At 37.4% G+C, this 15,919-nt stretch overlaps 1 protein-coding gene across 1 annotated transcript in view; it reads left to right on the top strand.

Annotated features, from left to right (window-relative positions):
- Positions 1–251: 251 nt before the first annotated feature.
- Positions 252–15,919, top strand: part of LOC143040619 (D-galactonate transporter) — a 98,424-nt gene continuing 82,756 nt past the window's right edge. Inside the window, exon 1 of the mRNA XM_076211778.1 lies at positions 252–353. Coding sequence (XP_076067893.1) covers positions 347–353 — 7 coding nt within the window. The 5' untranslated portion in view covers positions 252–346. The remainder of the gene's footprint in view (positions 354–15,919) is intronic.

Below are 15,919 nucleotides of genomic sequence, written 5' to 3'. Positions count from 1 at the left end.
ACAAGGATTTCTTGTTGATGTGCATATTGTTGTAGGCCCAAGTGATAGTCAGTTCCTGGTACGTTTGGATCTTGTGTCTTGTTACTATTTTCGAGGTCCGTTTTTTCATAATTGAATTTTAGTTCCAACATGTTTGATTTGAATACAATATCCTCTTTGGTAATGAAGTTTCAACGATTACCATGTGCATCAGTCAGCAGTTTCTAATGAACACTTGGCAAAGTACACAAGCCACCTTGTTGCCTCTCAGTGTGCGAGTGAATGTTGGTGAGAGAAGGTTGCTTCACAGCTCAACAATCGCAGTCTGTTTTCAGGATAATACAGAAAATACTTTTCAAATCTCGCCATGGAAGGTTGGTTATACTTGACTTTTTATTATTATTATTATTATTATTATTATTATTTTTTTTTTTACAATAATATTGAAACCATTCTATAATCCTCGTATTGCGTGAAGGCAAAGGTGCTACCACTATCTCATGGAACGGAATAATTCACATGGAACAGAATTTATGTACACGCAATGACATTTGAATGTCATTCCGTTCAGTGGTCTAATATTCCGTTCCGTGGTTGAATATTCCGTTCCGTGTTCCGCGGAAACATGGAATACGGAACGGAATAAAATTCACATGGGACGGAATGACACACGGAATGATATTTGAATGTCTTGATTAATATGAAGTTATATAAATGGGTTGTACACAATCAAACGTGCTGGCAAACTCGCTCATCAAACCTCCAACACAACATGTTTGAAGAGTTGTTACACGTTCAGACCAAACGGACAGACAACCGCAGTCGGTGCCAAGAGAAGGGAACAACACGTCCCTTACCCAAGTCGAGGTGACTGCAATTGGGATAGTGGTTGCCCTCAACGAAAAGAAAAGGGAGCATTCAAAGTGGACAAATGGCTGGTTACTGAAAAAGAACCACATTTCTCATACAAGCTTAATGAAGGAACTGAAATTACACCCAGATGATTGGCGCAATTATATGCGCATGGACGAATTAACATACTTCGAACTTTTGAATCTGGTCACTCCATCCATTACTTGTAACCATTATGAGAAAGTCTATTAGCCCTCATGAACTGCTGAGCGCAACATTGCGTTATTTTAGCTACGGGAAGATTTCTGCTAGACTTGATATTTTCAGCTCTCATCGCAACTAGCACCTTATCAAAGATTATACCAGAAACTTGTCTTGCCTTCTAAAAGAACTACGAAGACAGTTGATTTTTTTCCATCACATCATCCCTCGTGCACTGAGGGTCAATTTCATTTAGCTTTCTACGCAATTCATCTATACCTTTATTTCTTAAATTCCTATTAGAGTATTCTTTCGATTTCACCTTCCACAATGCTATATGCTTTCTATAGGCTATATGTGAATGAAATCCACCATAATTTCCCTTTCCTTCTCCTTAACGGCACACATATAATTCATTTTGGAAATAAATGGAAAGTCTGTCACTGAAGAAGCTGCTAAATATGTTAGTACCTCCGCGAGATTTGATCATGTATGACGGTTGGAGACTGATGCGTGTTCAGACGTTCATGCATGGACATGAACAAGCAAGCTTCACCCACAAATCTCAGGCCAGATCAGACATCCATCCAACACGTTGATCCAACATGTGTACCCCTTTCACATGTTCAAACATACTCTCAAACATCATGTTGTCAAACGTGCTGGCCAACATGTTTGACCGTGTAAAACCCCCTTGAGACCAGAAAACCTCGGTCATCTTGAATTTGCTCTCCACCCAGGGCTGAAAAACATCACAACTCAATAAACTCCCTTGGGCAAGGAAATACTGTAGTACAGCTTTGGTAATCGCGGTTGACCACGAGTCCAGCACGTGATCCACGAAATCGACTCTTGGTTAAGAGTACCACTAGAGCATAAAGGGCCGTTTACATGGTCAAACGGTTTGTCAAACAAGGGTTAGTTGTTTGACCGTGTGAATGGGGTATTTGTTTGTCAAACCAAATACCCCATTCACACGGTCAAACATCACTTCAAACACTTGTTTGACAAATGGGTTTGACAAAGGGTTTGATCGTGTAAATGGCCCCTAAGGGTTGATTCACACTATCGGTCCGGTCGCGCTCCAGTCTCGCTACGCTCCGGTTCTGAGGTATTCAGGGTTGATTCACACTATCGGTCCGGTCACGCTCCACTCTCGGTTCTGAGGTATTTATCGGTCCGCTCTCGTTCCCGTCATCCCCCCTCCCTCGACACCAGTAGAAGTCTTACCATCAGTTACGAAGGATGTGTGACTGTAGTACAGCGAAGTTAGGTCATAGAGCTCTGGTTTACCTTTGACTAATTCTATTAGCATTTCATCTGAAACCACAAAATTAAAGTAAGTTTTGTAGGTTATATTTTATTCAGTTGGTGCTTATGTATATCCTAGCTGTGCGCATTGCCATTGTATCAGTGATAAATAAAAAGAAAACGTATTTTTATCATTTATCTACCTTTCGCATGATTCCATTGTGGTGTTTTCTTTGGATTATCCATGGTTTGGTAGGACAGAAGGAAACACTATTTGCTTAAACGAAGACTGAATCTCGACTGGAGTGGAGCAGTAGGCAGGGCTGCAGCGTTTTCTACACTGCCGTGTAGAATGGGAGTGTTGCCATACCGGGGTATACATTTTTCTCGGGCGTGTGCAGACTTTCATAGCAAGATATACTTGTCAAACTTTGACAAAATGTTGGTTCTAGTTTTTTTATTCTTGAATGTATATAAGGCCCCCATGCCCTAACATATTCAGTAAGATATGAAAATTCTTTTTTATTATTATTATTATCGCTAAAAGAAAGCTGAAACTTTAGCGTATATATATTTTTTTCTACACCGTGAAAACGTATCTAGGAGGTGCTAAGATGGGAGGGAGGGTGGAGGGGTGTGGAGTGTTTTCGGGGATGGAATGGGTGGGAAGGATTTTATGCCTTGTCCTTTTTTGGCTACCTCCCTGGTAAGGGGGAAAAAGCCTTGGTATATGTATGTATGTAAAAACGTATCTTTTGGGGTACAATATTTTATAAGTAACACAATTACCAATTAAGTCATATTTTGATGTACCATTTATTATTTGATAACAGTTCTATGATTTTTAAACAAAAGTTTGAGTTTTTAAATGTTATGAACAGCCCGCTGATATGTAGAAAAAATTTCCTCATATCCTTGTGCAGTTGCCACATGCCGCTATTTGGTACAAAATTCTACGAAACGGCAGCCCTGGCAGGTGCAGGACCGTGGCAACTGAGTTCACACTGGCGCTCACGGTTCGGTCACGGTCCAGTCTCGCTCCAGTAAAAATATCTTTTGACGGAACCGTGACCGGAGCGAGACCGGAGCGAGACTGGAGCGAGAGCGCCAGTGTGAATGCTTCCATTGAAATTAATGAGACAATATTGGACCGGACCGAGAGCGTAGCGAGACTGGAGCGCGACCGGACCGATAGTGTGAATCAACCCTAAGGGTTGATTCACACTATCGGTCCGGTCGCGCTCCAGTCTCGCTACGCTCTCGGTCCGGTCCAATATTGTCTCATTAATTTCAATGGAAGCATTCACACTGGCGCTCTCGCTCCAGTCTCGCTCCGGTCTCGCTCCGGTCACGGTTCCGTCAAAAGATATTTTTACTGGAGCGAGACTGGACCGTGACCGAACCGTGAGCGCCAGTGTGAACTCAGTTGCCACGGTCCTGCACCTGCCAGGGCTGCCGTTTCGTAGAATTTTGTACCAAATAGCGGCATGTGGCAACTGCACAAGGATATGAGGAAATTTTTTCTACATATCAGCGGGCTGTTCATAACATTTAAAAAATCAAACTTTTGTTTAAAAATCATAGAACTGTTATCAAATAATAAATGGTACATCAAAATATGACTTAATTGGTAATTGTGTTACTTATAAAATATTGTACCCCAAAAGATACGTTTTTACATACATACATATACCAAGGCTTTTTCCCCCTTACCAGGGCGGTAGCCAAAAAAGGACAAGGCATAAAATCCTTCCCACCCATTCCATCCCCGAAAACACTCTACACCCCTCCACCCTCCCTCCCATCTTAGCACCTCCTAGATACGTTTTCACGGTGTAGTAAAAAAAATATACGCTAAAGTTTCAGCTTTCTTTTAGCGATAATAATAATAATAATAAAAAAGAATTTTCATATCTTACTGAATATGTTAGGGATTGGGGGCCTTATATACATTCAAGAATAAAAAAACTAGAACCAACATTTTGTCAAAGTTTGACAAGTATATCTTGCTATGAAAGTCTGCACACGCCCGAGAAAAATGTATACCCCGGTATGGCAACACTCCCATTCTACACGGCAGTGTAGAAAACGCTGCAGCCCTGCCTACTGCTCCACTCCAGTCGAGATTCAGTCTTCGTTTAATTAAGCAAATAGTGTTTCCTTCTGTCCTACCAAACCATGGATAATCCAAAGAAAACACCACAATGGAATCATGCGAAAGGTAGATAAATGATAAAAATACGTTTTCTTTTTATTTATCACTGATACAATGGCAATGCGCACAGCTAGGATATACATAAGCACCAACTGAATAAAATATAACCTACAAAACTTACTTTAATTTTGTGGTTTCAGATGAAATGCTAATAGAATTAGTCAAAGGTAAACCAGAGCTCTATGACCTAACTTCGCTGTACTACAGTCACACATCCTTCGTAACTGATGGTAAGACTTCTACTGGTGTCGAGGGAGGGGGGATGACGGGAACGAGAGCGGACCGATAAATACCTCAGAACCGGGAGTGGAGCGTGACCGGACCGATAGTGTGAATCAACCCTGAATACCTCAGAACCGGAGCGTAGCGAGACTGGAGCGCGACCGGACCGATAGTGTGAATCAACCCTAAGAGAGCACGGCGGTGCTCGTGAGGCATAGGTTGGGAATCCTTAGTAAAAACACAAGACATAGTTCACGGAAATGATAAAAGCACCAAATTACTACATCAACGATTCTTGGTCAAATCAGTTTTCCTCGCGCAGTATTCTGTTATAAGAAATAATAAAAATAGATAAATAGATAAAGAGGTTAATAAAAAATAAATCAATAAAATAAGTTCCGCGCAGAAAACGGAATGGATGTTGATAGTGTGAATGTAAATATTTATCATGGGATTAGAAAGAGAGACGAATAACAATTAACAAATACATAAGGACATAAGAATGAAGGAAACTGCAAAAGATCATAAGGCCTACAACTAGGCAGCTCCGTATCCATCACCACCTGTCATCGCCATCCATAAAGTTGTTTAATCGTTTAGCAACTGATAGTTTCAGCGTTCACTACATGGTTACTAAGTCTGTTCTATTCGTCGACCACCCTATTAGTAAACCAATCCTTGCCTATTTCCATCTTAAATCTAAATTTGTCCAGTTTATAACCATTACTGCGAGTCCTACCCTGTTGTTTTAATATGATGACCTTGTTTGCATCACCCTTGTTAAAGCCTTTGATTCACTTGAACACTTCTATTAGATCACTCCGCACTCTGCGTCTCTCCAGAAAGTGTAAGTTAAGGTGCCTAAGCCTCTCTTCGTAAGGCAAATTTCTGAGTCCATGTATCATTTTGGTCATTCTTCTCTGTACTGATTCTAATGAATTGATGACCATTCTGTAGGACGGAGATCAAAACTGTACCGCGTAGTCAAGGATGGGTCTAACTATCGCTAGATAGAGTTTAATAATTACCTCTGCACTTCTATTCGTTACCATCCTAACAATGAAACCTAATGCTCTGTTTGCTTTATTCCTGGCGCTAATGCACTGTTTCCTTGTTTTAAGGTCCGGACTCACTAGAAACTAGAACTCCCAAGTCTCTCTCGCACTCAGTTTTCTCTAAAAGCGTGTTATCTAAGCTGTATCAATTTTCGGGGTTGTGTAGCCCTACGTTTAACACGCTACACTTAGAGATATTGAAATTCATTTGCCATTTTACCAACCATGTGAACAATTTGAATCATCCTGCAGAATCTCTGCGTCGTCTCCTGACCTAATTAGGCGTCCTATTTTAGTGTCGTCCGCAAGCTTACTAACATCACTATTTATCCCATCGTCCAAGTCGTTTATGTACATAATGAACAACAAGGGACCCAAAACCGAGCCCTGTGGGATCCCACTAGTAACATTGCCCCACCTAGATTTTACTCCATTTATGGTGACCCGCTGTTTTCTGTTACTAATCCAAGCTCTAATCCATTCTAACACTTTTCCTCTTATGCCATGGGCTTTGATTTTATTTAGTAGTCGCTGGTGTGGCACCTTATTAAACGCTTTGCTAAAGTCAAGGTAAATAACATCGTAATTATCATTGTTATCTGACGCCTTATATACTTTAGTGTAAAAGGATAGCAGATTAGTCACACATGACTTACCCTTGGAGACACCATGCTGTGAATCACGAATTAAATTATGTCGTTCGATGTGTTCTCTGAGTCTATTTACCATTACTGATTCAAGCATTTTTCCTATAACCGATGTCAAACTGATTGGCCTGTAGTTGCATATAGACGATCTATCTCCCTTCTTAAAAACAGGAACAACGTTTGCCTGCCTCCAAGCAATAGACACAAAACCAGTGTCTACCGATTTATTGAATATTTCAGTTAAATGGTCGCAGATTTCAAATTTACACTCAAGCATTCTCGGAAAAATTTCGTCTGGACCCGGGGATTTTGTAGCTTTAAGTCTTTCAATCTGCTTGACTACTTCTTCTTTACTATGCTGATATTAGATAGACTACTTTCTTCATCCCCTCTGAAAATCGGATCGCAGTCAGGCACTTTATCTAACCTCTCATTAGTAAACACCGATAGAAAATAACTGTTAAACTCCTCACTTATCTTTTCCTCCGATTCTATTATCACATTTTCATCGTTTTTAATTGGTCCTATTCTTTATTTTTTGTTCTGTAGAGATGAAAGAAACCCTTTGGGTTGGATCTTGCTTGACTGGCAACCTTAATTTCATAATTGCGTTTTGCTGTATGTGTATTCTTTTTAACCGGCTTTGCCATTTCGTTATATCTTGATCTAAGGTGTGATTCCCCTTTTTTTATTTTTACGTAAAGTCCTCTTTTCATTCCGATCTCATGTTTTAATCTGTCCGTCATCCATTTGGGAGTATTACTATTTTTCCGTATTGACTTCAGGAGGATAAATGTATTTTGTGCATTAATAATTAGATCAGTTAGATTGCTATACATTTCATCCAAATTGCTGACCTGTCTCTTGAGCCCCCGCCCCCAAGTGACCTGACCCAAGGTATGCATATTACCCTCCGCGACCCGATCCTTGGTCATGACCTGACCCCTGGTCAAGTACCAAGACTTGACACCCCCCCCCCGTCGACAATGTCCGAAACGTCTGTATAACATTTCAGATTCAATTTCAAATAGGTTTTTATATTATTTTTATATTATCTTTTTATTATTAAAGTTCCTCGCAGACAACGGAGGGGAACATATTCCGTTTTTTCATTGTATCTGCATGGAACGGTACCAATAAACCCAAGGGACATTCCGCGTGCCATCATTCTATGACATGGTCAAATATTCTGTTCCGTGTTCAATGATATGCACGGAACGCAACCTGTAAAACTACGGAACATTCTGTATGTCATCAATCCATTCCGTGGTCGAATAATCCACTCCGTGTTCCGTGATATAGAATTAGCCCAAGGGGTCTTCATGTATGATCTCACTCTTCATTGGTTGGAGACACTAGTCGATATATATATATATATATATATATATATATATATATATATATATATATATATATATGTGTGTGTGTGTGTGTGTGTGTGTGTGTGTGTGTGTGTGTGTGTGTGTGTGTGTGTATATATATATATATATATATATATATATATATATATATATATTTTTTTTTTTTTTTTTTTTTTTTTTTTTTTTATGTGGCACCGGCGCGGGGGTCAAAAAGTCAGAGTGAGGCGGGAGTGCCACTGGTATGCGAAGCCGTTGGGGCCCCCAGTGTGTGTGTGCGTGTGAAACGAGGGGAAACAAGTGGGACTGTTCTAGGATCAGGTTTGTTAACAGGGCAATGGTGTTAGGTAAACTAGGATAGGGAGTGATAGAAGTGTGCTGCGAAACGGAGGGCGATTAAAGAGTGTAACAGAAGCAACCGAAGGAACGGGATTTCTACAGAAATCAGGTAAGTCATCGAAAAAAATTAATACATTTTTTCTTCTTTAAATTGAGACCACATTCGTACATACACTTGGCACTTTCATTTTTAATAAACCCTGTCCATGATTTTTTTCCATCAATTGTTCTTTTTTCTTTTCTTTTCTTTCCTTTTTAACATCCATGAGATCCCATTAGCCTTTTTTGTCATTATTTACGTCTAAAGTTTCTTACCAAATTATATACTTGTACTTTCACATTAACGTCAACGCGACATTTCTAGAGATGCCTCCCCACAACTCCTTCCAATGTCACTTTCCTTGAATTGGTAGTCCAGCTTCCCTCTTTCTATTTTCATTGACTATTCTGTTAACCTTTAGATTGGTGTCTCGTTTTACTATTAACTTATCTATAGAACAATGTAAGTTCGATGTTTTTTCGTCTATTCTGATTCTTGTGTATTTAGTTGTGTTTCTTGCTTAATCTTCCTTTGTTGTATTGGTCCTTTCCCATAGATTTCTCTTTTGATGTGCGTAGTTGTAAGTGATATTGGATAACGTGACCTTCCGGGTGAGAGATCAGCTCGTGTAGCCTAAATTGTGGGCAATGCTGTGACTTAATACACACACATTCAATCATGCATAAGGGAGGAGTTAAAAAACTTGCAGTATTGTGATACTTTGCAAACTATGAGCGGACCTGTCTCCCGGGAGGAATTGAGTCTCCCTCTCTCACATTGATAATCAACTTAATTCCAAGTTCTTGTCTTTGGGGGGGGGGGGCAATATACAACCATGAAGTTCCTTCAATTCTACCCTTTAGTTTAAATTTCAGGTGGATTGCTTTAGCCTTGCCTTCACTCATATTTGCTTCTTCCACCTTTAAGTCACTTCTCCTCAACAACATAACCCCTCCACCCTTTTAACTTTTTTCTTCTTTTCTCCAGGTGTATCTGTTATATTTCAACTGTATTTTTGAAGGGGGGGGGGTTTGATCTCAACTAAAGACAATTCAACAGGCTCGTTTATTCCTAGATAGCCATTAATCTCCAACCTAGTCGATAATAAAGCATCAAGGTTAGCATAGGCTATTTAAGTTTCCTTGAGGTGTTTCCCTTACACTATTGCCCTATCATTCATACATTTCTAATTGTTCACTTGTTGACGTATCACTATTATTACGTTTCACTTATGAAATGTCAATGCGAGTTTATATAGCTCCAAATAAATTGGTAAAACCTAACCTAAAATTCTTTCAAATTACAGGCAAGGAACAGAAGTATATATAATAATATTAATTACAGTTTTTATTATTTCAAAATTACTATACAAATTTGAAGTGTTCTTTAAATATTTTGATAAATTTGATTTTTTTTATCATTACACGTTTATATATATACATATAAATTACATAAAAATTTTATATTTTATATCTTACTGATAAGATTTTTCCAGACAAGTTTTATCTTTATAAAATAGCCTGTATAGGAGTAACATTAATTATAATGAGATCCTAGAGAAATCCCGACGTACATTGAAGATCGTTGTTATTCCACAGACCACAAGAAAAATAGAAATTGAGGATGAATGCAACACACTACAACCAGTGTAAACATGATTTATGAATGGATTCAAACGAAGGACTAAAGTTCAATATTAAAAAAAAATAGAAATGGAACCTAGCAAAAACCATCTATAACATATGCATTGGGTAACATAGTCACTGACAATACCGGTGTTGAATAAAGAGCTTGGGGTTGTGGTCATAGACAAACTGTCTCGTAAGAAACGCATCAACAAATTTGTTGGGTAAATCTATGGTTTATGAGGAAAAAAAAAACAGTAGATATGCTTTTCAATACATGGATGAAGTAATGAAAAGCCTCATAAAAAATTAGAACCAGCCCATAACCTAAACATATTATCAATCTTGTCTGTTCAATTGGAGTCCTTTTCTTGAATCGTACGCCTAATTTTTCTATGAGGTGGTGTGGTCTTCCTGCCAGCCAAAGTGTGACGCACCTCGTCATGCCAACTACATCTTTGACTAGCATCGTTTTATATTATAACCTTCTCTCTTCCTTCTCTATTGTTGAATGATATCTTAAGTTACTGTAGCTCTCTTATCCTTACTTGTTGATTGTCTATCCTCACTTTTCTCCATGATGTTCAGAAGATTTTTGTTTTTCCCGTCTGTTTCCTCCTGTCTTGCCCTTAAACCACTCTCAGCTCACGTAGAATAATGTTTTGCAATTTTAGTACTTATGTAGAACTTCAACTTTGCATAGAGTAACAATAACTGCAAGTGTTGTTCTGGCATTGTGTTGTCATAATCCTCTTTGAGGCGTTAATTGGTTTCTGATTTAGTTTATGTTCAAATATGTGGTATGTAGAATAGTTTTATAACTACCAATGATTTTTTAAACCTAACCTAAATTTTTCTACCGATAATGCATCAGAAGTATACATTATAATATTAATCACAGTTTTTGTTACTGCAAATTTACTATACAAAACATATATTTTTTAATATTTTAATGAATTTTTAATTTTTCATAATTACACGTTATATATGTATATAGAAATCATATAAAAAGTATTAGATTTTATATTTCATTGACAAGATTTTTCCATAGACAAGATTTTATCTTTGCAAAGTAGCATGTATAGAAGTAACATTAATTATAATGAGATCTGTGAATAATCCCGACATACATTGAATGTTGTTTTCATTAATTTATCACGTTCACTTGGTACATCAAGAGGTCACTTTGTAGTCCATGATATCTTGACTCTCAGGACACGCTGTTTGAATGAGTTGGAATATCGTATCTCTATTATCCTTGCTTATTGTTGGCCTATTCTCACTTTTCTCCATAAAGTTGATATTTTTCCATTTGTCAAATTTTTATTTCCCTTCTTAGTTAAACAATACTTCTTTAGTTAGTTAGAGGGCAGGATAGATAAGATGGGGGAGAGGGGGGATTTGGGGGTTTAGTGGAAGGAAAGAATGAAATGGAAGAAAGATATGATAGATGTGGGGCAGACCCAATTGCTCGGTTATTTTCATAGTATCGTGGACTGTGTTGCTTGTTTTCGTCTCTGAGCCAGGTTTGCTTAATTTCTTGTTCAAGTGGCTTTAAATCACGTAATACTGTCTTATGTAAGAAAATTATAAAAAGTCAGGTAGAAAGTAAGCTCTGATTTCATGGGTGGTGGGGAGTACAACAGTATCCCCCCATTACTATGCTAACCCCTTTTCCACTGTCCAAGTGGCGGATCTGTGTTTAGGCAACGTCCAGGGTCATTATGGGAAATTGGAGTGTTTAATCTTTGAAGAGTATGCTAAGATAAAAGTTAATTTTGTAAAGTAACTAGCCAATAGCCATACTGGCCCATATACAGTATCCACACTTGTTGCAGGCTTGCAGCATATGACAGTGACTTTATATGGTCAATTACTTGATTATTTCTACACACTGTCTAGTGCCTCTTTGAATAAGATAGATGCACATATGTGTAGGGATGAATAACATACTTGCACCTGTTTTTATATACTAAATATTTAATATATGAACAAATTTGGATGAAATAAAAAAAAACTCATTAAAACAATTTTTTTATAAAAAAAAACGTTTTTTTTTTTTTTTCCTATAGTCACACATGACTTACCCTTGGAGAAACCATGCTGTGAATCACGAACTAAATTATATCTTTCGATGTGTTCTCTGAGTCCATTTGCTATTACTGATTCAAGCATTTTTCCTATAACCGATGTCAAACTGATTGGCCTGTAGTTGCATATAGACGATCTATCTCCCTTCTTAAAAACAGGAACAACGTTTGCCTGCCTCCAAGCTATAGGCACAAAACCAGTGTCTACTGACTTATTAAATATTTCAGTTAACTGGTCGCAGATTTCAAATCTACACTCCTTAAGCATTCTCGGAAAATTTTCGTCTGGACCCGGGGATTTTGTAGCTGTAAACCTTCCAATCTACTTGACTACTTCTTCTTTACTATGCTGATATTAGACTACTTTCTTCATCCCCTCTGAAAATCGGATCGCAGTCAGGTACTTTATCTAACCTCTTATTAGTAAACATCGATAGAAAATAACTGTTAAACTCCTCACTCATTTTTTCCTCCGATTCTATTATCACATTTTCATCGTTTTTAATTGGTCCTATTCTTTCTTGATTGTTTTGTTCTATAGAAATGAAAGAAAGCCTTTGGGTTGGATCTTGCTTGACTGGCAACCTTAATTTCATAATTGCGTTTCGCTGTATGTGTATTCTTTTTAACTGGCTTTGCCATTTCGTTATATCTTGATCTAAGGTGTGATTCCCCTTTTTTATTTTTAAGTAAAGTCCTTATGTTTTAATCTGTCCGTCATCCATTTGGGAGTATTACTATTTTTCCGTATTGACTTCAGGGGAATAAATGTATGTTGTGCATTAATAATTAGATCAGTTAGATTGCTATACATTTCATCCAAATTGCTGACCTGTCTCTTGAGCCCCCGCCCCCAAGTGACCTGACCCAAGGTATGCATATGACCCTCCGTGACCTGACCCTTGGTCATGACCTGACCCCTGGTCAATTACCAAGACTTGACCCCCCACCCCCCGTCGACAATGTCCGAAACGTCCGTATAACATTTTATATTCAATTTCAATAAGTTTTTGTGTTGTTTTTTTATATTATCTGTTTATAATTAAAGTTCCTCGCAGACAACGGAGGGGAACATATTCCGTTTTTTTTTTTTTTTTTTTTTTCGTTGTATCTGCATGGAAAGGAACCTATAAACCCACGGGACATTCCGTGTGCTATAATTCTATGCCGTGGTCAAATATTCCGTTCCGTGGTCGAATAATCACTCCGTGTTCCGTGATATAGAATTAGCCCAAGGGGTCTTAATGCATGATCTCACTCTTCATTGGTTGGAGACACCAGTCGAGTTTTTTTTTTTTTTTTTTTTTTTTTTTTTTTTTTTTTTTTTTTTTTTTTTTTTTTTTTTTTTTTTTTTTTTTTTTTTTTTTTTTTTGTATGTGGCAGCGGCGGGAGTGCCACTGGTATGCGAAGCCGTTGGGGCTCCCAGTGTGTGTGCGTGTGATTAGGATTTACTAGGATTAAGTTTACTAATAGGCAATGGTGTTAGGTAGACTAGGATAGGGAGTGATAGAAGTGTGGTGCGAAACGAAGGGGGGTTAAAGAGTGAAACAGTAGCAACCGAAGGAACGGGATTTCTACAAAAAATCAGGTAAGTCATCGAAAAAAATTAATACATTTTTTCTTCTTTAAATTGAGACCACATTCGTACATACTCTTGGCACTTTCATTTTTAATAAACCTTGTTCATGATTTTTCCACAATTTTTTTTCTTTTTAACATCCATGACGTTCCATTACCTTTTTTGTTATTACGTACGTCTAAAGTTTCTTAGCAAATTATATACTTGTACTTTCACATGAACGTCAACGCGACATTTGTAGATATGCCTCCCCACAACTCTCTTCAGTGTTACTTTCCTTGAATTGGTAGTCCAGCTTCCCTCTTTCTATTTTCATTGACTATACTGTTAACTTTTAGCTTGGTGTCTCGTTTTACTGTTAACTTATCTATAGAACAATGTAAGTTCGATGTTTTTTCGTCTATTCTGATTCTTGTGTATCTAGTTGTGTTTCTTGTTTAATCTTCCTTTGTTATATTGGTCCTTTCCCATAGATTTCTCTTGATGTGCGTTGTTGTAAGTGATATGGGATCACGTGCCCTTCCGGATGAGAGATCAGCTCGTGTAGCCTAAATTATGGGCAATGCTGTGACTTAACACACACACACACATTCAATCATGCATAAGCGAGGAGGTAAATGACTTGCAGTATCGTCATACTTTGCAAACTATGAGCGGACCTGTCTCCCGGGAGGAATTGAGTCTCCTTCTATCACATTGATGTTCAGCTTAATTCCAAGTTCTTGTCTTTTTTTTTTGGGGGGGGGGGGCAATATACAACCATGAAGTTCCTTCAATTCTACCCTTTAGTTTTAATTTTAGGTGGATTGTTTTAGCCTTGCCTTCACTCATATTTGCTTCTTCCACCTTTAAGTCACTTTTCCTCAACAACATTACCCCTCCACCCATTGTGCCTTTTCTTTCATTTCTCCAGATGTATCTGTTATACATCAACTGTATTTGTTTTAAACGGTGGGGGGGTTGATCTCCACTAAATACACTACATCAGTCTCGTTTATCCTTAGATAGCCATTAATCTCCAACCTAGTCGATAGGAAAACACAAAGATTAGCATAGGCTATTTAAGTTTCCTTGTGGTGTTTCCATTATAATTCTGCCCTATTTTTCATAAATATAGACAATTTCCTTACATTCTTATTGACAATAAAAAAAAAAAAATCCGTCCTCGTTTAATTTCTAATTTCCCCTAACAGCTTCTGTGTCTTTGCTCGTTCCTCTTCATTTGCATCTTTTCTAATCCAACATATTTTGTATCTTTTCATCTTGCGCTAATTTCCAAGACTTGTTGATTACTTCATTCCAATGGCTTGCGACTTCAATTGTATTTTCATTGAACGCGCGCCATTCTTCTTGTACTGACCTAACCAGAACATGGCCTGTTCAATTCGAGTTCTATTCTTGAATCGAATAACCAATTTTTCTAATAATTTGCATCCCCTGTTCCTGGCGTAACTTCCATAAGGTGATGTGGTCTTCTTGCCAGGCAAAGAGTATGACGCATCTCGTCATGCCAACTACATCTTTGACAAGCGTTGATATATATATATATATATATATATATATATATATATATATATATATATATATATATATATATATATATATATATATATATATATATATACCCACTTTTCCTCCTTGGTTATATCTTTAAAGGTCACTGTAGCTCTCTTATCCCTACTTCTTGGCCTATCCTCACTTTTCTCCATGATGTTCAGAAGATTTTTTTTTTTTTTTTTTTTTTTGGGGGGGTCGTCCTCGCCTGTTTCCTCCTGTCTTATCCCCACCTCTCTCAGCCCCTTACGTAGAATGATGTTTTGTAATATGTAGGACATCAACTTCGCATAAAGTTACATAACTGGAATGATGTTCTAACAGTGTGATATCACAGCCTCACATAAGTGCTTACATATGTGCCTCTATAATTTCTTTTCATTTGTGTGTTATGGTTGAGAGTTTTCATCACTATAAAAATTGGTAAAATTTAGCCTAGTTATATGATTTCAAATACTTAAGATCTATCAGAAGTATATATAATAATATTAATTACAGTTTTTGTTATTTTAAAATTACTATACAAATTTGAAGTTTCCTTTAAATATTTTGATAAATTTAGAATTTTTTATTATTACACGTTTATATATGTACATATAAATTACATAAAATTTTTATATTTTATATCTTATTCATAAGACTTTTCCATAGACAAGTTTTATCTTTATAAAATAGCCTGTATAGGAGTAACATTAATTATAATGAGATCCTTGAGAAATCCCGACATACATGAAAGATCGTTTTAAGTTATTCCAATATGGTTGTCGTGACAGACCACAAGAAAAATAGAAATTGAGGATGACTGCAATAAACTACAACACGATCTAAACTAGATATATGAATGGAGTCAAACGAAGGAATGTTCAATATTAAAAAAAAAATATATATAGAAATGGAACCTAGCAACAACTA

This window comes from Oratosquilla oratoria, chromosome 29 (assembly GCF_046742065.1).
Source record: "Oratosquilla oratoria isolate Oo_2021 chromosome 29, ASM4674206v1, whole genome shotgun sequence".
Taxonomy (NCBI): Eukaryota; Metazoa; Arthropoda; class Malacostraca; order Stomatopoda; family Squillidae; genus Oratosquilla; species Oratosquilla oratoria.
Note: the sequence above shows the minus strand (reverse complement) of the source record. Positions and strands in the feature narration are given on the sequence as shown.